The sequence below is a fragment of the Dipodomys ordii genome, unplaced genomic scaffold (assembly GCF_000151885.1).
Source record: "Dipodomys ordii isolate 6190 unplaced genomic scaffold, Dord_2.0 Scaffold20, whole genome shotgun sequence".
Classification (NCBI taxonomy): domain Eukaryota; kingdom Metazoa; phylum Chordata; class Mammalia; order Rodentia; family Heteromyidae; genus Dipodomys; species Dipodomys ordii.
Window position 1 is genome coordinate 20,646,989 of NW_012267236.1, and position 25,608 is coordinate 20,672,596.

At 37.4% G+C, this 25,608-nt stretch overlaps 1 protein-coding gene across 1 annotated transcript in view; it reads left to right on the plus strand.

The window, feature by feature from the left end:
• Nucleotides 1-25,448, plus strand: part of Rock2 (Rho-associated, coiled-coil containing protein kinase 2) — a 69,154-nt gene extending 43,706 nt beyond the window's left edge. The window contains exons 19-33 of the mRNA XM_013013554.1: nt 1,016-1,176; nt 2,106-2,290; nt 6,417-6,486; nt 8,044-8,147; nt 8,546-8,732; nt 9,712-9,805; nt 9,901-9,995; nt 10,568-10,747; nt 10,925-11,087; nt 13,534-13,604; nt 14,198-14,286; nt 14,711-14,789; nt 16,695-16,956; nt 17,038-17,251; nt 24,029-25,448. Coding sequence (XP_012869008.1) covers nt 1,016-1,176; nt 2,106-2,290; nt 6,417-6,486; nt 8,044-8,147; nt 8,546-8,732; nt 9,712-9,805; nt 9,901-9,995; nt 10,568-10,747; nt 10,925-11,087; nt 13,534-13,604; nt 14,198-14,286; nt 14,711-14,789; nt 16,695-16,956; nt 17,038-17,251; nt 24,029-24,032 — 1,958 coding nt within the window. The 3' untranslated portion in view covers nt 24,033-25,448. The remainder of the gene's footprint in view (nt 1-1,015; nt 1,177-2,105; nt 2,291-6,416; nt 6,487-8,043; nt 8,148-8,545; nt 8,733-9,711; nt 9,806-9,900; nt 9,996-10,567; nt 10,748-10,924; nt 11,088-13,533; nt 13,605-14,197; nt 14,287-14,710; nt 14,790-16,694; nt 16,957-17,037; nt 17,252-24,028) is intronic.
• The last annotated feature ends 160 nt before the right edge of the window (nt 25,449-25,608 follow it).

The window sequence follows — 25,608 nt, forward strand, 5'->3', positions numbered from 1 at the left end:
CTTTTTGCTTATGTGGTGCTGAGGAATCGAACCCAGGGCCTCATGCATGCAAGGCAAGTGCTCTACCACTGAGCCACCATCCCAGCCCCCCCTATTCAGCCATATTTTTTAAGTCTGAGAGAATCTCGTGTTCCAGTGCTATCAGTAGTGAACAGTGTACAGGTGTAATCTATGCTTCAGGTAGATCTATGCTGATTTGAGGCATTTGCTCTCTTTTTGTAATGTTTATGATAGTTTAATTTTTCTCCAGCCCTATTTCAGAATTGCTTCTGGTTTATGCAGGTAAACATTTTTTTTTAATAGTGGGATCTATTATTTGTTCAGTGTATGAAGATATCAGACAGATTTGATTAAAGCTGTATAATACTAAGGGATAATATAGTTTACTTTTACAGACCAGTTCTTGTCTTGGAGTTATCATAGGATAATTACAGTATTTGTTTTCCAGATTGTTTATAATGGATTTTAAATTCTGAAAGTAATATTTTTAAAGTATTCTTGTAAAAGAAACTTCAGTTTTAAAACGCTTAAAAAGGAATTTCAGGAAGTGAAGCTGTAGCTCAATTGATAGAGCACTAGCCATGAGCAAAAAGTTTAGGGACAATGCCCAGGTCCTGAGTTAAAGCCCTAGTACCAGCACCAAAAAATAAATAAATAAATAAATAAAGGAATTTCATTTCATATTGAAGTAAAACATTATTTAAGCCCCATGGCTAACAAAAGCAACAACAAAACAGTAATACAGAAACATATAAAATAGCAGTAAGATAAATCTCTTATCTAAAGAAAATCAGCATCTTATAGAACCATAAAGGCAAATGTATCTTAACATTCTATAAACAAAGCCCCTAACTTGCAAGCATAAAATTCTTGATATTTCAAATATATTGAGAGTGGTAAACATATTAACTTGGAATTGAATAAAAATACTACTGTCATTTTTATTGGCACTGTCATATTTGGTAGGCTTGTTTTATGTGCTTATTCATTTTTATGTCCATTTTTATTGTAATAGAAATGGAGAAGAAGCTCTTAGAAGAAAGGTCTTTAAAACAGAAGGTAGAGAACCTATTACTAGAAGCTGAGAAAAAATGCTCTATTTTGGACTGTGACCTCAAACAGTCACAGCAAAAGGTGAATGAGCTCCTTAAACAAAAAGATGGACTCAATGAGGATGTAAGTATAGATTTCACTAATGAACATTTAATGACTTAATAATAAGCTAGTTTTATTTGTAAAAGCTTATGGAGGACTTCGTAAACTCTAATTTTTTTTTTTTTTTGCCGGTCATGGGGCCTGAACTCTGGGTCTGGGCACTGTCCCTCAGCTCTTCAGCTCAAGGCTAGTGCTCTACCACTGGAGCCACAGTGCCACTTCCGGCTTTTTCTGTTTATGTGGTGCTGAGGAATCGAACCCAGGGCCTCATGCTTGCAAGGCAAGCACTCTACCACTGAGCCACCTTCCCAGCCCTAATTTTTTTCTTATATTCTACTCCATCTCTTGAGTTTACTGGATTTTCATGTATAGTATAAGAAAATGATAATTCAATAGTATTTTTTTGGCATGAATACAGATTCTTTTTTTTTAATTTTTGTTTATTTTTTATTGTGAAAATACTTACAGAGGGGTTACAATTACATGGGCAAGATAATGAGTATATTTCTTATCAAGCATTGTAGCCTCCTCCTTTGTTTCCCCTTCCCAAAATTCAAGAGTATTTAGAGTCTTTTATTTTAAACATTTTACTGTGAAATGAATGAGAAAAAACTTTTTTTTTTTTGTCAGCCATGGGGCTTGAACTCTGGGCCTGAGCGCCGTCCCTCAGCTCTTCAGCTCAAGGCTAGTGCTCTACCACTTGAGCTACAGTGCCGCATCTGGTTTTCTGGTGGTTTATTGGAGATAAGAGTTACAGACTTTCCTGCCCAGGCTGCCTTTGAACTGCAGTACTCAGATGTCAGCCTCCTGAGTAGCTAGGATTACAGGCATGAGCCACCGGCGCCCGACTGGAAAAAAACTTTTATATCACGATATTTTCTGTTAGCTTTATTCATAAGAAAAATAAAAGTAGTTTACTTTTATACTAAGTCTACGTTTTATGTTTTGAGGTTCAAAATTTGACGTTAAAAATAGAGCAGGAAACTCAGAAGCGCTGCCTCACGCAAAATGACCTGAAGATGCAAACACAGCAAGTTAACACATTGAAAATGTCAGAAAAGCAGTTAAAACAAGAGAATAATCACCTCATGGAAATGAAAATGAACCTGGAGAAACAAAATGCTGAACTTCGGAAGTAAGTAAGCTAATTGAGATGAAGGTTTAATATGCACAATTATCCACATGCACACTATCTTAATTTTGTTTTCTCTAGGAATTTTCTTTTGACGGTCTTGCTTTCTCTAGAAGTATTGTGTTGGCACCTGTGGCCTTCAGGCAGATTATGTTTGTGTATTTACTGCAGCTACACTGTAGAACAAGCAGAGAGCAGAGAGTGGGAGCAAAGAGAAGGGGGCTGGGGTCTTTCTTCCATGTTCTTGAGCTTCCTCCTCTGATCTGCCCCACAGAATGTTTTTTAATCATTTTACCCAGTATTTTGAAATTCTTTTAAAATATACCACTAAAGCTTATCACATTATTTCTATTAGTAGTAGAATACTTCTTCCCATTCATCATCAGAGGTTCTGTTGAGTCCTAGGTATTTGATGAAAAGAGATATGAGAGAATAACTACTTACTAGTTGGTTAACATTGGGAAAATATTGAATCTTTCTGTCCCATCTGTGAAAGGGAGCAATAATATCTCATGGTTAGGAATCCAGTAAAGGAAAAGTATTGACATTTTAAGTATCTACAATACAATAAGTGGTTGGGACTTATTAGTGCTATTAGCACATCAGGACCTAAGGAGTACCTTAAGGTGGCAGATGAGCAACACAGATGCTGTCTAGGAAGAAATAGTTAAAATATTCACTTGGAGTTCTTTTTGCCCATGTACTGCCAGAGAAGCCTAGACTTACTAAACTTAAACTTACTTTATCATCAGAATTCAAAATTGAAACAGTATTCAGTCAGACATCTTGATTTTTTTTGTTGTGGTTGGCTTCATTTTCTTCCATGTTAGCTTTATTCCTCAAAATGATCCTAATATTAAAATTGAATGGGGGCTTGCTACAAGTAGGCTTAGCTGATACTGCTGACATAGTTTTTGAAACTTGGTCTTCCATGGCTCTTTTCCTTATTTGAGTAATTTTGTTTTTGAGACAGGGTCTTTCCAGGTAGCCTAGGCTTGCTTTGAACTCCCTACGTAGCCCAATCTGTCCACCGTCTTTCAGTCCTGCCACAGTCTCCTGAGTGCTAGGATTTTAAGTGTGTATCACTACCATGCCTGGCCTCTGTCACATTTTTTACTTGTGGGGAAATAAAAAGCATGAATTCTCAGTAATACACTCCTTAATAATAAATGTGGAAATAACACGGATAAGTGGTATTGAGTCATATTTTCCATTTTAAGGGCCAGTAAGTAAATAAAATAACCGAAGTATGTTAACTGATCAGAAGAGTGAAAGGCCTACTTTATATACAGCTTGAACATAGTGGGTTAAGTCACTTGTTTGAGCTTTTCTTAATGTTTACAGTTTTTAAATATCCAAGATGTATGCAAGTATTTTCTTAACTATAAAATATAAATTTTTTTCTTTATCTTTTTTTTTTTTTTGCTGGTCCTGGGCCTTGAACTCTGGTCCTAGGCACTGTTGTTGAACTTATTTTTACTCAAGGTGAGCACTCTACTGCTTGAGCCACAGTGCCATGTCTGGCTTTTTTTTTTTTTTTTTTGGAGATTTAGGTGGAGATGAGAGTCTCATGGAGTTCCTACCCAGGCTGGCTTCAAACTGCAATTCGCAGATCTCAGGCTCCTAAGTAGCTAGGATTATAGGCGTGAGCTTTAGCCCCACTAGAACTACATTTTTTAAAAAGGCAGAACATGATGTGTCACTTTATAAATACAGCTATATTCCTTTCTCAGATGTAGCATGTCTTTGTTGTCCTAGACACCTCTCTGTGCTCATATGTATATTTTGTACATTTCTATGCAATTATATGTAGGATTGAGATTTTGGTACATCATCTTTTTGTTGTTGTTGTTGGTCGTGGGGCTTGAACTCTGGGCCTGGGCGCTGTACTTCAGCTCTTCAGCTTAAGGCTAGTGCTCTACTACTTAAGCCACAGTGCTATTTCTGGATTTCTGGTGGTTTATTGGAGATAAGAGTCTCACTGACTTTCCTGCCTGGGCTAGCTTTGAACAATGATCCTAGGATCCTAGCCTTCTGAGTAGCTAGGATTACAGGTTTAAGCCTCCAGTGCCCCGTTTTTTATTTTTAGTTTTTTTTTTTTTGGCTCATCATGTGCCTGAGCCACAGCTCCCTTTTCAGTTTTCTGATAGTTAATTGGAAACAAGAGTCTCACGGGCTTTTCTGCCTAGGATAGGTTTGAACGGCATCCTCAGATCTCAGCCCTTGAGTAGCTAGGATTACAGGCATGAGCCACCAGCTTCCAGTTCTCTTCTTCTTTTTTTTTTTTTACTTATAGAAGTTGTGTTCTCCAACTTGCTAACCACTTTCACACCCTTAGTTTGATGAGATAAATATGTTTTTATGTTTTTTAAAGTAAGCCTTAAACAGCATTTCAAATCACTTTCTTAAATTAGTGTAGACTTTTTTTTTTTTTTTTTGGTCAGTCGTGGGGCCTGAACTTGGCCTGGGTGCTGTCCCTCAGCTCTTCAGCTCAAGGCTAGCGCTCTACCACTTGAGCCACAGCACCACTTCCCGCTTTTTCTGTCTATGTGGTTCTGAATAGTTGAACCTAGGGCCTCATACATGCAAGGCAAGCACTCTGCCACTGAGCCACCTTCCCAGCCCTAGACTCAATTTTAATATGTTTAATTACTGGTTCAGAAATACTCAGAGAAAAGCATATATTGTAAACTTTTCAGTAAAGTTTTCTAGATTGTGGAAATTGGTGGCATCTCTTCTGGTTTAGATTCAAAGCAGGACTCCTAGTCTCCCTCAGGCCCTCCAAGCCACTTCTTCCCTCAGATACTCAGCCTTCCATGGTTGGCATATGTAGTTAGTTAATCACAGCAGGCTATAGTAATCAGTCTTGTTGGTTTAATATAACACTGTTTGGTCTTAAAATCTTTTTATATTCTTGAAAGTAATTGAGGAATTTAGAGTTTTTGATGATTGTTGTGTTAAAGATTAAAATTGAGAAAAATTAAAAATACAAGCACACATTTTTTATGAGTTCTTTTTTTACTATGAAAATACTGTACAGAGGGGTTACAGTTACATGAGCAAGATAATGAGTATATTTCTTATCAAGCATTGTAGCCTCCTCCTGTTTCCCCTTCCCATCCTCCCCCTCACCCCTCGCACCAAAGTTGTAAAGTTCGTTTTCGACATAACAACTTGTACATCTCATTGTTGTAATGGGTCCACTTGTATCCCTAGTTAAACTATTTGTTTTTCCCCTTCCCCTCCACAAATTATACTGACATCAAATACAGTGAAAGCAGGGGTTATACCGTGGGGGAGGGGCATACAAAGCAACAAAGAAATAATCTTATAAATGACAAGCACACATTTTATTAGCTTATTCATTACATATGTCAGAGAGTCTAAGAGAAAGTCCATATGCAATAGTGAAGGAGTGTCAGGTTTTCTTTTTTAGTCCTACTTATTTTTGTCCTGTTTCTGGGGTTTGGATTTGGTCTGAGTGCTGTCCCTGAGCTTCTTTTGCTACAGGTTGGTACTCTACCACTTGAGCCAGAGCTCCACTTTTGTTGTTGTTGTTTATTTGGGGCGGTGGTTTTTGGTAGTTAATTGGAGATAAGAAGAGCATAGACTTTCCTGCTAGTTGGCTTCAACTATGATTCTCAGATTTCAGCCTCCTGAGTAGCTAGGTTTTTTACAGGTATGAGCTACTAGCTCCTGGCTAGGAGTGACAGTTTTTGTTTGTTTGGTTTTTTGTTTTGTTTTGTTTTTTTCCTTGTCATGGGGCTTGAACTCTGGGACTAGGTGCTATCCCTGAGCTCTTCAGCTCAAAGCAAGCACTCTACCACTTGAGCCACAGTGCCACTTCTGGTTTTCTGGGTGGTTTATTGGGGAAGAGTCTCACTGACTTTCCTGCCCAGACTGGCTTTGAACCGTGATCTTCAGATCTGAAGCTCCTGAGTAGCTAGGATTACAGGTATGAGCCACCAGTGCCTGGCAGGAGTGACAGTTTTAAAAAGCAGAGATTCACTTTATATCAGCATGAGAATGATTTGTCCTCACAGATTTTTTTGAAAAGACACAAGTGTTCCCCAAACTGTTTTACTACAGTGACTGCTCACAACACTTACTTGATTCATTGTCTTCATAGAGAGCGCCAGGATGCAGATGGGCAAATGAAAGAGCTCCAGGATCAGCTTGAAGCAGAGCAGTATTTCTCAGTAAGTTTCAGACACATTAATTTGGAAATTGCTGTATTTGTAGAATTTTTAAAAATTCTTTCTGTACAACTAAAAGGATAATTGTCTTTAAATAGATTGTTATAGTAAACACTAGAATGTTTTGTATGGGACATGTTGTATCATATAACTCATAATAAAAGTACTGTGTAGGCTGGAAGCATGGCTTAAGTGGCAAAGTGCCTGTATTATACTACAAAGTGCCTATATTAGAGTCAAAGGTGGAAGAATCACTTGAGCCTACAAGTTTGAGACCGGCCTAGGCAATGTTACAAGGTACCATCTCAGAACAAAAATTATCATCTCAACACACACTGTACCATGCCTTCAAAGTTAGTTTAAAAGCATTGCTTTTGAGGAATAATGTTTTCATAATAGAAAGAAATAAAATTGTCATTTTAATATACCTCTTTGAGATCAGTTTTTAAAAATGAAGTCGAAATGTCATGGAGTTAAAAATAAGGGAGCAACCCAGTCAGTGGGGTACTAAAGAAGAGAAAGAAGATAACAGGTGATTAAGGGAATATGAAAACATACAGGTTTTGTGTACTAATACATTATGAAGTTAAGAATGAAGAAAATGTAGGAGGAAATGCTGTGAAAAAGTCAGGAAGTACAGTAGGTGACTTATGACAATGTTATGAATCTGTGATAGAACAAAGATATTCATTTCAGAATTAGAGTTGAATCTCAATCCACATTGTATCATGCAGTAGCAGTCTGACCCTGAGGGAAATTAGATCACTCTTTCTAAACAATATTTTCTTTATTTGTTAAAAGAAGTAAAATTTTCATCTTATGGAGTATTTTTGAGAAATAAATATATTAACCTAATAAAGTTCCTTGATATTCAATGTAAAAAAAATAAAATCTAATTGGAAAAAAAATAAAAATGAAGTAGATATTATCATCTCCTTTCCATTCATTTAAGTCAGCAACATTCTTTTTGCTAATAATTATCCTTCTATCAACTGGTGCTGTTTGGTTTTTTTTGTTTGTTTTTTTGGTTTTTTTTTGGGTCCGGTTGTGGGGCCTGAACTCTGGGCCTGGGCGCTGTCCCTCAGCTCTTCAGCTCAAGGCTAGCACTCTACTACTTGAGCCACAGTACCACTTCCAGCTTTTTTCTTATGTGGTGCTGAGGAATCGAACCCAGGGCCTCAAGCATGCAAGGCAAGTGCTCTACCTTCCCAGCCCCCTGGTGCTGTTTTTTTAAAAAGAAATATTACTATAATATCCAGTCTAAATCGTGCTTGTATATTAGGGAATAGGTTGTGCTAGGGTCTAAATCTAGGGCTCCATGCATGCTAAGCTTGTACTCTACTACTAAGTTACACTGCAAACTGCTAGTTGAATTTTTATTAGTTTATCAGTGGATGACTAGAAAATAAGAAAGCCCACTAAACTATTAATTTGGCAAGGAGTCCAACATTATTCAACATTAAAATATTTGGGCATATTCCATTTTTATCTGGGTAAGTTTTAAATGTATAATGTTCTTTATTAAACTGATACACATGCCTGTTGTATTTTCCTTTTTAGACACTCTATAAAACTCAAGTTAGAGAACTTAAGGAGGAAAGTGAAGAAAAGACTAAACTGTGTAAAGAGTTACAGCAGAAGAAACAGGAATTACAGGATGAAAGGTAAGGAAAAGACCCCTGTCTTGTCTTCATAGACACATGCCTCTAGAACAGTGCCTGCTAGTTATGAAGTATCAATGAACTGATGAGGTCAAGAAGACAAAAATTCTTGTTTTGAGCTCAAAGAATTTTTTAAAATTATTTTTAAGAAGGTATACAAAGGAGTTTGAATTCAACAAATGAGTTTAGATATAAAGTACAGTGAATCTTGATTAATGTTATTCCTTCCATCATTCTTCTGACAAAAACTTATAGCAAAAACTGTGTATTAAAATGGTTTATCTCTAATAAGACTGGAGATTTACTCAGTGACAGAGTGTGAGTTTAGCATGCATGTTCAATCTTCATCACAAAAAAAGAATTCTTTTTAATGTTTTAAATGTTGTCTTTCTAAAATACAGGGACTCGTTGGCTGCCCAGCTGGAGATAACATTAACCAAAGCAGATTCTGAGCAGCTGGCTCGTTCAATTGCTGAAGAACAGTATTCTGATTTGGAAAAAGAAAAAATCATGAAGGAACTAGAGATCAAAGAGATGATGGCTAGACATAAACAAGAACTTACTGAAAAAGATGCTACTATTGCATCTGTAAGTAAAATTCTTGGTACTTTTTTTATTTTAACTGAATTGCTGTATCATATATAGAATCACTAAAACATTGTCATGAATCTGAATGAAAACTTGTGCTGACTACCAGATTTTTAATCCAAACAGCCATTAATTTCCCAAAGAAAAATAAAATACCAAATAGTTGGGTTTGTGCTATCAATTATGCTGACCTATTGAAATGCTAGAGGTATTAGAACAGGGTAATCTGATTCTTCTCAGTGAAAATTAATAATAACCAAAGATTCATCTGCTGGCAAGAACTTAATATGTGGTGAAAGTGGCAGTATACAAACCACTTCGTGTAGTGGGAAGGGACATAGATTTAGTATGTGGGTTTTTCTTTTGTTTTTGGTCATGGGGTTTAAACTCAGGTCTTGGTCTGCTGTCCCTGAGCTTTTTTGCTTAAGGCTAGCACTCTACTACTTTGAGCCACAGCTTCTGGTTTTTCTAATGCTTAATCGGAAATAAGAATCTCCTGGACTTTCTTGCCTGAGTTGTCTTTGAATAGTGATCATCAGATTTCAGTCTCCTGAGTAGCTAGGATTCCAGGTATGGGCCAGTGGTGCCTGACCTCTTTGTATAATTTTTATCTTCCGTTTTAAACTAATGTCCTGAAATAAATTCTACAATTTTCAAATTTATTACATGTAGTAGAATGAAGGACTTTTGTGGCTCCTTCTATTAATTCACTAAGTAGTTTTTTCATTCTTTAAGAAAACTGCTAAGGATTTGTTAGAGAAGGGCAAGTTTTTAGTTTCCCTGGGATACATGTGCAGTGTGTTATGGTGAGCAGATGTTTCATGAGAGGCAGAGTGGGTAAGGGAGCACAGGGGTAGGAAAGGAGAAGGTAGACTTAGAAAATGAGACTTGCCAACATGCTAGGATTTTGTTTCCTTTACTGTTTTATGACTTTATTTTGGTAAGTTGAGATATGATTTTCTTCACTTTCATTTCTTAGCTTGAAGAAACGAATAGGACACTAACTAGTGATGTTGCTAATCTTGCAAATGAGAAAGAAGAATTAAACAACAAATTGAAAGATGCTCAAGAACGTATGTATTAACAAAGACAAGTTTATTTTTCACTTCCCAATGCCTGCTACTTGCTGTAGTATCAATGTGATGTTTGTGTTTTGCATTTGTTTCAGAACTGTCACGACTGAAAGATGAGGAGATAAGTGCCGCAGCCATTAAAGCGCAGTTTGAGAAGCAGCTGTTGACAGAGAGGACGCTCAAGACGCAGGCACGTTGCTCAGCCCACATACGCTGTCCTCTCTCCGTCTTGCTTCTAGTACTATACATTGGAGCAGGGTTTGCTGACTGTCGGCGTGTGGCCACTTTTCACAATTGTCATTGGAGAAATGATGAAAATGAAAAACTAAGAGTTATGGAATGGAGAAGGAAGTTTTTTGTTTTTGTTTTGTTTTTTGGTTGGCCGTGGGGCTTGAACTCTGGGCCTGGGCGCTGTCCCTCAGCCCTTCAGCTCAAGGCGAGCGCTCTACCACTTGAGCTACAGTGCCACTTCCGGTTTTCTGGTGGTTTATTGGAGATAGGAGTCTCAAGGTCTCTCCTGCCCGGGCTGGCTTTGAACCATGATCCTCAGATCTCAGCCTCCTGAGTAGCTAGGATTACAGGCATGAGCCACCGGCAGCCGGCGAGAAGGAAGTTTTTTAAAATAATGTGGAAAGTTTTCTTTGTAGCCTTGTATATAGGAAGGAGATTATTCGTGGTTCTATAACCTGTAGTTAGTGAGTTACTGAGAAACCATCAACATAATCATGTTACTTATACTTTACTTATGTTTACATTTTTAAGGCTGTGAATAAATTGGCTGAAATTATGAATCGAAAAGAACCTGTCAAGCGTGGCAGTGACACAGATGTACGAAGAAAAGAGAAGGAGAATAGAAAGCTACATATGGAGCTTAAATCCGAACGTGAAAAACTGACCCAACAGATGATCAAGTATCAGAAAGAACTGAATGAGATGCAGGCTGTAAGAATTCTTTGGGGACCCAAACTTTTTAAAGTTATTTTGTATTTGTATTTTTATAATTGAAGAAATAGAACTATTTTCATGTTTGTGGGTATTTGGTATCAGGACATTTCTTTTAATTACTGAAACAAGATGAGACAAATCTCATCCAGTTAATTTGATGTAATTTTTTTGTAGCAAATAGCTGAAGAGAGCCAGATTCGAATTGAACTGCAGATGACGCTGGACTCTAAGGACAGTGACATTGAGCAGCTGCGCTCCCAGCTCCAGGCCTTGCACTTGGACAGCTCCAGTACTGGCAGTGGCCCAGGAGATGCAGATGCTGATGATGGGTTTCCAGGTACAGATTCTTTCAGTCCCTACATTTCTCTTAAATGGACATCAGCTGATTGTCTTAAGTTTTGCACTCAACTGCTTTTGAGGCAAAAATGTCATTTCTTTAAAGGAAAACCTACTTTTTGGAGTGGGTTCTTCAAGTAATATTTTAGACTTAAGTTATGCATTGATTTTTTTGACAGTATTTTACATTAATAACGCAAACAGAAGCTCCATATTTAGATACTTAACTCATTGTATGTTATATAGTCACTTTCTTTTTAAGCTTTTGTTTTCTCTTCTTTCTGCATCTTACTTCCTTGTATGTTGGGGTGTTAAGTTCATATTACTCAATCACACACTATGGAATCCATGTCATTCACCTACCGGCGTTCCTCTACTTCTCTCAATATTGCCACTAAGCCTTCCAGTTCTCACATGCTCCTTCACTCTGACTCTGACTCTGACTCAGAAGAAGAATCTTTGTCTTACTTACCCATTTCTCCGGAACCTAATGGTACAGGTGATATCCTCAAAAACTCTTTGTCTTTGGAGTTTTCCCCCCTGCCTATAATTTTAGTCCTTCTGAATTTTTTTAACAATAACTAATATTTACTAACCCTGACATGTTGATGTAGATTGACTGTTTTTAACTCATTAGAAATATATTACTATACAAAAAAAATGTTTTCTTATGGCACTGCTATTATAATTGATAGGCCATAGGCTGGGAATGTGGTTTAGTGGTAGAGTGTTTGCCTAGCATGCATGAAGCTGGAAGTGGTGTTGTGGCTCAACGGGTAGAGTGCTAGTCTTGAGCAAAAGAAGCTCAGGGACAGTGCCCAGGCCATGAGTTCATGCCCAGGACTGACCCCCAAAAAAAAAGATAGGCCATTGATTTTGCCAACTTCAAAGAAATGGAATAATACATCACTTACAAATGTATGTTTTTTAACCCTCCCTCTCTCCTTCCCTCCCCCTTTCCCTCCCTCTACCCTCCCTTCCGTCTTTCTTTCTCTTTTTTTTTTTTTTTTTGGGTCGGTCATGGGGCCTGAACTCTGAGCTTGGGCACTGTCCCTCAGCTCTTCAGCTCAAGGCGAGTGCTCTACCACTTGAGCCACAGCGCCACTTCCTTTCTTTCTTTTTCTTTCCTTCCTTCTTTCTTCCTCCCTTTTTTCCTTCTTTCTTTCCTCCTTCCTCCTTCCTCTTCCTCCTTCCTCCTCCTTTTTCTTCTTTCCTTCCTTCCTTCCTTCCTTCTTTCCTTCCTTTCTTTCTTTCTTTCTTTCTTTCTTTCTTTCTTTCTTTCTTTCTTTCTTTCTTTCTTTCTTTCTTTCTTTCTTTCTTTCTTTCCTTCCTTTCTTCCTTCCATGTTTGTGTGTGTTTTGGCGGTACTGGGGATTGGACCCAGGACCTCACAGTTGGTAGGAACCACTTGGGTGGCACAGTGTCATCCATTTTTAAATAGGACATTGTTTTGAATTTTCCTAACAGTACAGGAAAAAACCATGTAGACTACTTCAGAGAATATGGTTACATTTCATTGAGTACTTACCAGTTGCACATGATATACTAGACCTCAAACAAGGACATGAAACAATTCAGCCTGAGTCTTAGCCTGAACAGACTTTGCAGTTGAAATGAAGAAATTCAAGGGTTTCTTTTTAAGTTAGAAAGACAACTCTATATGACATTTCTCCCAACTTCAGTTTCCTCCCTAAATTAGGCATGTAATTCACATTGTGAGGGTTGTAGAAAATTTATGTAAAGTTTCTAATATAGTTAGCATAAATAGATGTTGAATAATTAATAACCACTTTTATTAGTGGAATAACCTCTCAAAATGCCATTCTATTTATTTCATTAAAAGATACTAATCAAATATATTAAAACAGTCTAAAGACTTAGATACTTTCCTTTACAAAACTAGAGTTCTGCAGATTTTGGTATATTGGAGTTCAGAAACATTTTGGTTATATTGTTGATTGTTAAACAGGTTTGAGCATTAATTTATACCATTTTTTATTTCATTGGAGCATAGCCATTCTGAAATTCCTTATTCTCTAAACACAATAGTATCTTCTTCTTAAAACTTTGCATTATATCTGTAAGCAGAAAAAGTAAAGGATTCCACAGCAGATAAACTAGTGAGAATAGAAGTTTTGTTGTTACTCTGCACCTTTTCTGTTGTTACTTTGCAAGTTTTCTTTGGTCAGTGCATGAATTTATCCAATAGGACATTTAACTTTATAATACAGCTTAATTTATTTCCAGTGTGGTTATACCTGGATTTTGTTTTGCATTGTATAATGTGCTTCTGCTGATCCTGCTTAATTACTGTTGTGTCTTAGAGAACATATGGTGATAAATGAAGAGTGTGCTTGATTGGTTTTGTGAATTCTTTATTAAGTTTTTATTCTTCATTGTCTAAGGAGAATGATTATATTTATTTTCTTATCTATGCTGGTTTATAGAATCAAGATTAGAAGGATGGCTGTCTTTACCTGTGCGAAACAACACTAAGAAATTTGGATGGGTTAAAAAGGTAATTGGTCTTTTAAAATATGGTGTTCTCTCTTCTTTTCCCCCCCTCTCTCTTTCCCATTTTCTCTTATCGCTTTCCCCTTTTCTTTTTACTTGTGGTTTAACTCCAGCTATTTCACTTTTTGGAGTTTTAGGAAATACGTGTCTACAATTTTAGATATCTAAACAAGTCTTATTCTATGATTTGGAAGGATATAATTTTACTATGTGAAAAAAATCTATATTTTTATTTGTTGTTAATAATGAAATGTATTTTAGAGTGAAGTACATAAAGGCTGTTGACAATGGTGCTTTTGATGTTACTGTGTACATTTCTTATAAGGATACTATTTATTGTCTCCAGAAGCTAAATCAGTCCAAAATACATTTGATTTCATTTTCCTTCTTCCATTTATTTAAAATACCCACAAACAAAAAGTGGATCAACATACAAATATTACCTTACAGAAGACTTTTCTATAGCTGTACTAGTTCTTTTTAGTGACTTAACCTAAATATTTACTGTTAACATGGGTTTCTTGTGAAAGAAAATCAGTAGATATGATATATAATAAGTATTCAATGTTTGATTCTTTCCTTCCATCTTTTTAACAGTATGTGATTGTAAGCAGTAAGAAGATTCTTTTCTATGACAGTGAACAAGATAAAGAACAATCTAATCCTTACATGGTTTTAGATATAGAGTAAGTGCTTTTACTAGAATATTTAAACTCTTATCTTTTCTTGTCTTTTTAAATTCTGATAAGAGAGGAGCTGATCTTTTCTGTCTAGTTCGTCAGTGTGTTGTTGGTTATAAAGAAATCACAGTCTAGAATCTGTTTTACAGTAATACATCCTATGATCTGTGATGGAAGTTAGGGATCTACAGTCAGTACCCAAAACATCTTCATCTCCTGGGTCTTTAATCTACTATTTTTGGATACTAATTAGAAAATGTGACTTACTGGAAATATGTGACAATCTTAAAGTAATGTTTGAATTAACTCATGATATTATAGGAGCTTCTAACATGGGCCAGAGTATTTCGTATATACTTCCGATATAAATATAATATTAACTCAAGTAGTTATGATCCTTGGATAATATTTTGTTCTTTTATTAATATAGCAAGCTATTTCACGTCCGACCAGTTACGCAGACAGATGTATATAGAGCAGATGCTAAGGAAATCCCGAGGATCTTCCAGGTAAACATTGTTCCCTTCTGATTTTTCATCCTTGGATGTTGTCGAGTGTTGTGGCACAATCCCATTCCTTTCCCGTTAGCTCTGTTCAGATTGCCTTTTTACTTCTGGCATTCTTTTTGGTGCTTAATTGGAAATAAAGAATCTTACAGACTTCCCTGCCTGAGCTGGCTTCAAACTGTGATCCTCAAATCTCAGCCTCCCAGATAGCTAGGATTATAATAGGTGTGAGTCACTGGTACCTGGCTTTCCACACACATCTTTTAAAATGAAGCTGTGCATCTATCAGTCATCAAGTTGTTGTTTTGGGTTGTTTTTTTTTTATGTCAGTTGTGGGGCTTGAACTCTGGTCCTGAGCTCTGTCCCTCAGCTCTTCAGCCCAAGGCAAGCACTCTACCACTTGAGCCAGAGCACCACTGTCAGTTTTCTAGTGGTTTATTGGAGATAAGAGAGCCTCATAGACTTTCCTTCCTGGGCTGGCTTTGAACTGTGATCCTCGGATCTCAGCCTCCTGAGTAGCTAGGATTACAGGCGTGAGCCACCAGCAATCGTCTATCATCAAGTTTTTGTAAAACTCTCCAAAGGTTTTTTAGAACCTCACAAAATAGTTCTACCAACTCGGTACTTAGAATTGAGCACATGAGTCTGTGTGTGGGGGGGTCATTTCTTAATTATTTATACTGTTTGCTGTTGATTTGGGAGGTTCAGGAAAGGTTGGGTTTCAGCTGGAGGAAGTATGTATAGGTTTCAGCTGGAGGTGAGTCCTTGTTCTTCTCTCCCCTTCCTCCCCTCCCTCTTGCTCCCTCCCTCCTTCTCTCCTTTCCCTAGCCAACACATTATCCCTAGCTTGTCTGTTATGTCTTCCTCACCACAATAGACTGAAACCTCTGACACTATGAGCCATAGTAAATCTTTTCTCCTTAAATAAAAAGGTATAGGAGGCTGGGAAGGTGGCTCAGTGGTAGAGCGCTTGCCTTGCATGCCAGAGGCCCTGGGTTTGATTCCTCAGCACCATATAAGCAGAAAAAAAAAGCCGGAAGTGGCGCTGTGGCTCAAGTGGTAGAGCGCTAGCCTTAAGCTGAAGAGCTGAGGGATAGCGCCCAGGCCCAGAGTTCAGGCCCCACGACCGGACCCCAAAATAAATAAATAAAAAGGTATAAAGCATCAATTCATGTAATTGCCCTATTTCTCTAGATTATTACTTTTTGTTGTTTGTTGTTGTTGTTGTTGGGGTTCAAGGACCTTTGGGAATTAAACCTCCAGTACTCAGTTTACCACTAACATATCCCCCTCCCCCCGTCTCCAGGTGATTATTTTGAACAGTCCCTTCCTTTCTAGAGGAGGAAAAACACTTTATGAAGAGTTTCAACTTTTGCTGGCCTATTTTTATAATAGTTACGCTAAAACAAAGATACTGTAGAGAGAATAATGAGGTAGCATTGGCTGGAATCTTTTTGTGTGTGTGTATGCCTGTCCCAGGGCTTGAACTTAAGGCCTGGGCACTGTTCCTGAGTATTTTTGCTTCAAGCTAGCCTGAGCCACAGCTCTACTTCCAGCTTTTCGGAGGCTAATAAGATGATAAGAGTGTCTTCCAGTCCTGGCTGACTTCAAACTGGGATTCTCAGATCTCAGCCTCCTGGGTACCATCACCCAGTAGTATTTATTTCTTTGAAATGAAGCAAAAGGACTATATGATGATGTTTTCTCCCTTGAACTCTTTTGGGGGTCACACTTGGGACCTTGTGCACTCTACTGAACATACCCTCAGCTCACACCAGCTCATGACTAGGCAAACTAATTTAGGATTGATCTTCAAATGCATTTTCTTCTTACTGGGCAATTTAAGCTAACGTTATTTTATTTACTGTCACTACATAAAAATAACTTTGATCTTTTTGGTATTGATAGATTCTGTATGCCAATGAAGGAGAAAGTAAGAAGGAACAAGAATTTCCAGTGGAGCCAGTGGGAGAAAAATCTAACTATATTTGCCACAAAGGACATGAATTTATTCCTACTCTTTATCATTTCCCAACCAACTGTGAGGCTTGTATGAAGCCACTGTGGCACATGTTTAAGCCCCCTCCTGCTTTAGAGTGCCGTCGCTGCCACATTAAGTGTCATAAAGACCACATGGACAAAAAGGAGGAGATTATAGCACCATGTAAAGGTAAATAGGAAAGTACTTGATCGTTAATACCTGTGTTCAGGTCGTGTTAAGCGCATTAACTTATTCAAAATTTCTTTACAGTGTATTATGATATATCAACGGCAAAGAATCTATTGTTATTAGCAAATTCTACGGAAGAACAGCAGAAGTGGGTTAGTCGGTTGGTGAAAAAAATACCTAAAAAGCCCCCAGCTCCAGACCCTTTTGCACGGTCATCTCCTAGAACTTCAATGAAGATACAACAGAATCAGTCTATCAGACGGCCAAGTCGACAGCTTGCTCCAAACAAACCAAGGTAGTAAATTCAAAATATGGTAAAAATTAAAGTTCTTCCTTCATTTCAGCTTTTCGGTCTAAACTATAAACTTTCCTAATTGCAGTTTTGCTTTGCTTGGTACTATAAAGAACCATGGTGTAACAAATACCTTAAATTCAGACTGCATATCTAATTTGGATGAAAGACCTATTTTATAAATCGCCCACGGGCATCAAATTCAGCTAAAACTTAGGGAAAGGTTGGTTTGTGTGGCATTTTGCATGCAGTCATGATCTTCAGCTTTAGTAAACATGGACTACTGCAGTGCTTTGAGAAGCATCATCACTGCATGAAGCCCTTCAGCTGTCTGGTAAATGCACTCACCTAATACATAGTGCAGATGTTTTATGGTAAGGGGCTTGGGAGGGAGAATTAAATTATATCTATAAATTTAAAATAATATCTGGGTTTGTAGCTTAAAGATCAACATAGACAGTTTTAAAATACAAATGTTAACAATAAGCAGGCATTCCTTAGGATAGAGATAGAGTTGGGAATATGGAGGAGGGTCGGAATGATCATTATGCCCAGAAACACTCTGATAGAGCCATTTAAGTATTTCCATTTAAGTAGCTATTGGCTGAAGCAGCTACAGCTTTTACAGTCATTGTTATTCTTCGAACTTGAAGGATTAGAGGTTAGCTTAAAGTAAAAAGCATATATTTAGATCAGGTGTCTAATTCCGCATATCCTTTTTTTCCCTAACACAGGACCTTCAGTATATGAATAATGATGTGCATTGGCTGTATTGTCAGAAATCTTTCTCTAACCACAGTATCTTGAAACTAATATCTCAAGGAGATAATTTAGGATGACAAAGGTAGAATTGGTGTTTCAGCAATGAAAATGTTGACTATTTTAAGTGAGGTATGATAAAACTAAATATTATAAAATAGTGATTACATGGTAGTAATTAAGTAAGTAATTCTTTTTAAAAGATATAAGAATTCACAGACCCTGAAGGCCATTTTGATGCCTTGTATAAAACAGCTAAAAACTAAGTTTCCGTTATACAACAATGCATAAAAGCTTTTTGGATATTTTTAAGTCTTCTATAACTGATAGTACCACAGACAGGAGGTTAGCAAGAAGAGAACCAGAACCTCTGGAGGCTGGGAAGCCCAAGAGCACAAGCCCAGCCTCATGAGTGCTTACAAATGTAGTAGCAAAAACATCAGCTTCCACAGTGTTTACAAACATTCTTCTGTTAAATTTTCTTTCAACTTTAAAAAAATAATTTTCAGTGTTATTTTTTTCTTTTTAATTTTATAAATTTTGTTTTTTGTTTATGTGGTACAGAGGAATTGAACTCAGGGCCTCATGCATGCTAGGCAAGCACTCTACCACCAAGCTGCCTTCCCAGCCCGTTAACTGTTTTTGATTAAGGGTCCAAAATGGTAATCCCAGTACTTGGGAAGCTGAGGCAGAAGGATCAAGAGTTCAAAGCCAGCTGGACTGCATAGTAAGGCTTTGTCTCAAAAAGACCAAATAAACATGTAATAGATATAATGTATATTATAATACATATATTCCATACATACACATATACATATATTTACATACACACATGCACATCAGTCCTTTTGATATAAGTTAATATATCGTGACACATTGAGTTAGTTTTTTCAGACCAAGTCATCTTTCAGTGCTGTAACGTTCTGTTTTCCTGATGTGTTCAAAGAGCACATTTACTTGTGATTTTGTCATTTTTTTTCTTCTGGTCCTGCTCTTCAAATAGTTTTTTATTGCTGTTTTTACATGTTATTATTATGTATTATTGAGCCAATACTGGGGCTTCAACTTGGGGCCTGGGTACTCTCCTTCAGTTCTTGTCCTTGAGGCTAATGCTCTACCAATTGAACCACAGCTCCATTTCTGGCTTCTTGGTGGTCTATTGGGGATAAGTCCCACAGACTTTTCCTGCGTCTCCTGGCTTTGAACCTTGATGTACAGATCTTAGACTTCTGAGTAGCTAGGCACCAGCACCCAGCTAACATTTTTGAGTGATTATCTGCTGGACCCTTTTTGGAGAGTGTTAGATTTATTATATACTTGTCCTCAGAACTGCTCTGAGAAAACTAAGGCACAGAAACCCCAGCCACACACATAGTAGGAAGCAGCAGAGCCATAAGCCTGGGCTCCAGACAGTTACTTTGAGAGCTCACAACTTAAGGGAGTGTTTAACCCTCATTTCCTATGTAGGAGCAGGAAATTCTTTTTTTTCCATTTCTCCCTACTGTTAACCTTGCTGAATTGGAATTAAAGTTTAGATAGTATGCTGAAAAAGTAGAACATTTGTCAGTGAAATGCTAACTTTTGATGAAAATAGCTTAGAGAGGTCTTTATTTTTTTACTACAATTTACAAAATGCTCATGTGGCTGAAGGGCATCTATTCTCTCTCTCTCTCTCTCTCTCTCTCTCTCTCTCTCTCTCTTGCTCTCTCTCTCTTTCTCTCTCTCTCTCTCTCTCTCTCTCTCTCTCTCTCGTGGGGCTTGAACTCAGGGCCTGGGCTCTGTTCCTGTGCTTTTTCACTCAAGATTAGCATTCTACCACTTGAGCCACAGCACCACTTCTGGTTTCCTGTTAGTTAACTGGAGTCCCATGGACTTTCTTGCCCAGGCTGGCTTTGAACTGCGATCCTTAGATCTCAGCCTCCGGAGTAGGTAGGATTGCAAGCTTGAGCCACCAGCACCTTACTTTTACGAGACTCTTAATTCCAATAAACCATCAGAATTGTTTTTAATTCTATTCTCCATTTCTAAATTATAGAAGGTTAACACACTATGAGGGGAAAATAATAAAGTTATATAGAACTTAAAGCGTTACAAGTCAGAAATGAAGAAAAAATAAGTGAAGAAGAAAATAATTTCCTCCTTAGATTGGAGGAAATTTGCAAAGAACATAAGCAGGGCTCCAGTGGTTGCTTAAGTCTATAATCCTAGCTACTCAAGAAGCTTAATCTGAATGAACATCCAGGCTCAGGCCAGAGGAGGCAGACAGATCTGTGAGATTTCTTTCTCCAATTAACCAGAAACATATCAGACTGGAAGTGTCCCTCAAGTGATTAAGTACCAGCCTTAAATGAGAAAGCCAAGTGAAGAGTGTAAGGCCATGAGTTGAAGCTCAGTAAACAAAAGGGGCGGCCAGGAGTCAAGGTGGAGCACTATTGAAGGGCTCTACCCAGAATTATAGCCCTGTAAAATTGAAAGCACCATGTATCTGCAGTATACAACCATTGTATCTTATGAGAAAGATGCAGTGTGTATGGGTAGTACCTTTGTATATAAAAGCTTTTTATGGATGGGGGATATAATTCTATGGTAGGGTTCTTGCCTAACCTGTAAAAGATCGTGCTTTCAGTCTCTAGCACTAAGGGTAAAAGAGACACTTCTTTTGTAAACTGTTATGAGAAAGAATATTACATCATGCAAATACAAAATTAGTGAGGCCCATACAGGCATTGCCATTGAAATAGCTCTTAAACATAAAAAGGCAATTGCCCTGATTATTATGCAAAAAATTAAACTATAACATTCATGTGTCAAACGGACAGCAATGAAAATTAGTAATGGCAAGATAGAAATGGACACCCTCATGTTTGGCTGCTAGTAGGACTCAGATGCACCTATTTTGATGCATTTTTTTGGCAGTGTCATGGCTTGAAGGATAATTATTGATCCATTAGTAGAAGAGACATAGTACTCTGTAAACTGTTGTTTATGATAGCGTTATGAACACGGTATTGAAGGGAAAAGGAAAGAAAAAGAGGAGAATTCTGTCTGAAAGGTCATCAAGCATGGAGAATCAGAAATAAGGGAGAAGACAGATTCAGGCAGGATGTCACATGGAACAGCACTAGCTCCAGGGTTTGTATTCATTGTGGTGCTGAGGTTGGAGAGGATGACTAGAGGGGAAGGTGGGCGCCTGGCTGAGAAGGACCAGCTACGGTTTGTTCACAGGCAGATCTTTCAGTGAGGGATTGTATGTTCAGACTTCATGAACACTTGAACTGAGTAATGACACTTAAGGGGCGGGGAAATCTATATTCATAAAGATTTTCTAGGCTGGAATAACCAGAATTAGGTGAGTGGATAAAAGGAGAGGTTTTAAGAGAAGTCTTGTGGGTTACAGTGGTAACCCTGCAAATGAACTTTTTTTTTTTTTTGCCAGCCCTGGGGTGTGAACTCTGGGCCTGGGCGCTGTCCCTGAGCTTCTTTTGCTCAAGGCTAGCGCTCTACCACTTGAGCCACAGCGCCATTTCTGGCTTTTTCTGCTTATGTGGTACAGGAATCGAAGCCAAGACTTCCTGAATGCTAGGCAAGCACTCTACCACTAAGCCATCTTTCCAGCCTACCCATGAATGGACTTGTAAGATGCTGACACTAATACACATTCAAAGATTTTTGAAAGCTAGGAGATACTAAAGTCTCCCAGAAAGCCTACTAATCTCAGTCTCTCAGGTGTTCATTACGTTCTGAAAATTGTTATGAGGTTTATTTAGGATAAATTATCCAGCAATTTGCTCTTACCAATTACCCCTTCCTCTCCCCACCTCTTCTCTCAACTCTTCCCTCTACTCCTCCAGTAAGAGCAAGGCTCCAACCTGAGTTCACACCTAGTACTGTTAAAAAACTTAAGTAAAAAACAAAAATGCAAATACTTCTGTCCAATCATATGGAGAACCCAGGCTGAAGTCTAGGAATACGCACTGCACAGAACCATTGACGTGGCGAGGTGGAACTTCCGGGACCAGATGAATTCCTTGACAGTCTGACTCACCAACATCAAAGTTATACACAAAGAAAGGTTGCTTCTACTTCTCATAAAGGTCATTGCTGCACTACGTTACAGTATGGCTTGTTGGAATGGAAAGAAACCCAAGTACTCAACACAGAGTGTGATTTATGTAGCCAGGATAAGTTGCCAGGGCTGCTTTCATATATATAGCTGTTCCTTTGTGCCTAGTTTTCCTATATTAAGCATAGCTGTTGACTCACTGGGCAGGAGGTCTTGCTCCTATTCTCCCTTCTTGGGTTTGGTCCATGAGCTGATTATCCAGGTACTACTATGAAAAGAACATTATGACAATTGCTCCTTGAGGATTTAGGTGATTACATCTTTCTCTGGGCAGTTGGGATGTGAGGAGAAAGAAAGCTCATTGTGTTTTTTTATCCCCAATATTGTCCTTGTCTTCAATTCTCTGGTATTCTGAAAAGCGTACCTGGCCAATGTGACTGTATACACTTTCATATAAAGAAAAAATGTTTCCTAGATGCTCCCATCTTTCTTTTTATCACATTACTGATATGTTACTGATGTTAAAATGCCTTCAGAACCTTCAAACCTTCAAAGTTTGATTTCTAGGCATGGCATTAAGCTATGGTTTGTAAAGAGTGTTAGAGTGTAAACTTGCAAAAAACTCCTGTTGCAGATTGCTTGATTTGGCATTTAAAGACTGGGATTGGTCATTTGATGATGTTGATGGTGGTGATGATGATGACGATGTTTTTGATTTCTGAAGACATGGGGTAAATCAACAGTGGAAACTGAGTGATTTTAGTACTTCCAAGTAGTGCATGTGGTTTGTACTTGGGCTTTGATTATTTTTGAACTTTTGTAGTTGTTTTTTAACAGTATATATTTTAAAAGTTTTTAGAAATGTTTCTAACTAAAATTTCCAGGTCAAATATAAAAGTAAAATGCTATGTTCAGATTCTTTATATATAGACTATAAATTTTCAGTGTAGTTGGAATTCATTTTTTTAAACCTTAGGAATGAAAAAAGTGTTAAAATAGCAAAAGAAGCTAATTCTGGTACCTTCTATTCATTCCAAAGAAGCTATATTGGTAAAAGTAAAATAGTGTTTTCAAGTTCCTGCAACTGTACTGGTTTGTGAACATAGCATGGGTTTCCTTTCTCCCTCTATCCCTTTCTCATTCCTGCCTTACTTCTAGCTTGCAAGAATTGAGACCACACAAACTTCCAAGTTTGATAAGTGCTATGAATAGCATTATCTGATTTGGCTTTCTTGTGTTGCTATGGATTATTTGCAAGAATCTAATGTTACTTTTGCTGAAGAATGCTGGTGATATGCTGTGGAAACTTCTGTGGTTTTAGAACATGTAAAATCGTTTGCTTAATAACAACTTAAAGGAGATTGAATAACAGTTGAGCCTCATGACTTTAAATCTTTTAAACAATAGATTTATAAGCAGTGATAGCAGTTCCAAGAAGCATGTTGCAGAATATAAATTATGTAATATTATGTTTATATTCAGGTTTTACTGGGTAGCTTTTCTTTTTTAAAACAACTTGTTTCTTCCTGTTTTGTAGATGAGAGAAATATGGCTTAGCATCAGACAGCTACGCTGAACCTGGCCCATGAGTCCACTGCCTTTTCCGTTCCATGAGGCTGCTAGTAGTTAACCTCAGACCAAGCTCCCATTCAGATAGGTTGTTCTGTGGCACATTGTTCAACTCCAGTAGCTTCTTAACTGCATTACAGCATATGCATAATATTTGTAGCCAGATTTGAATTTCCAAAGCCCTACTGTTGCATTGAAAAAGAATATAATTGCATGTGCCTAAAAGTCAGAAAAGCAGAAGAATTAATTAATGTTTATGCATGATTTAGAAGTAGAGGTATGAGTATGTAGAAGGTAGCAAATAAACCGAGTGAATGCGTTTTTAGAGAATTTTAACTCTTTTAAATTATTTCATCATGTCAGCTAACTTTATTTTTCTTTCTTTCCAGCTAACTGTCTTCTGTGAAAGCAGTCATCAAGGTGATCACATTCTTCCAGTTAAAACAAGACTCAAATATAATGTCCCAAAATTTATTAAAAAAGCTATATTTTACTGAGAGACTGATAACACACATACATATATATGTTCCTTTTCCTATAATGTAAATTAAAAATCATGGACAGATTGGCTTACTCCTTTGACCAGCAGTGATTGGTGAGTAGAGTAAGGGTAGACACAGATCTTCTAGCTCGCTGCAGTCAGCTCTCCTGGCAGTCATTCACACTACACCGTCAAACACAAGAGTTACAGAAATCATCTTTCAGCTTCAACCAAGATTTCACCAGCACATTTACCCAGAAGAACCTGGGAATGGAGTCCACTACAGTGACAGACTGCATCGTAGAAAGAGTGACCATGATATTGTGTTATTTGTAATGTGTATGTATGTATATGTATATATATGTGCGTGTGTGAGACACACTTACGCACACACAAACACATAGTACTGTAATACTGTAAGAGGGTTTTTTTAACTTACCATTTTATTTTTATATGCATTAATCAGATATCATTTCTTCAGTTGCAACTATGCACTTGTACAAAGCCATAATCCTGGAGTTTGTCCTCATCCACATGTATCTGATAGGAGCTGCATGTTCGTGTCGAAGCAATTACTGCAACAAAAAGCTTGAAGTTTATATCAGTTTCCTAGTGCTCCATGATAGGCAACTTCGCCCATTTTGAATACCTTAATTTAATTTTTTTCAAAGTCTTGATCCTTTTCTGTATTTATGGGGGGGGGGGAAGGAACAAGTATTTACCAGCTTGTAGAGACAAACTTGCTTTGTGGACAAAAAATAGTGCACTATTTTTTACACACAATAGTTACATCACATCAGGCTCTTGTTTGTATAACAAGACTTTTTTTTTAATGTGTTGGTCATAGAAACAATAATGGGTAGAATTGGAGGCTATATGATACTTTTGTACACCCATCCCCTTTCCAGACATCAGTGCTAGTCTGACTACAGCAGGCTTTGCTTGGAATTTGCTGGCTAACCTAGGTGTGGCTTTGTTTCTGGTAAATACGTTTGTGACTATTTCTACGTTTTCACACTCATGATTCAGAAATTGTCTTAAATATGAGGAAAACTAAGATATATGTAGATATATTTTAAATATTTAAATGTGATCTTGAAACATAACCTTATGGCAATATTCCAGTGTTGGGTTAAGAAAACTGGTAACTTGGAAGAGGCAGCCTCAGAGGCACTTAATTTGATTTTTTGTTTTTAAAAGGCTATTAAGATGATTTATTTCTCATCCCAGATAAATACGTTTTGTACCATGACAATATGCAGCACTGGTACACATCAAGTTTCGTTTTTTTTTTAATTATGTACTCTTTTACCAGTCTCTCATATATATATATATATATATATATATATATATATATACCAGAGTTGGGTATGATATTGAAATATCCAGTATCTCAGTGAAGGAAGTAGACTTTTTTTTAAAAATCACTTCCTTCTAGGGTCAGTGTAGAGATGTTTAAAGAGTTTGATCCTCGTTAAAGATATTATT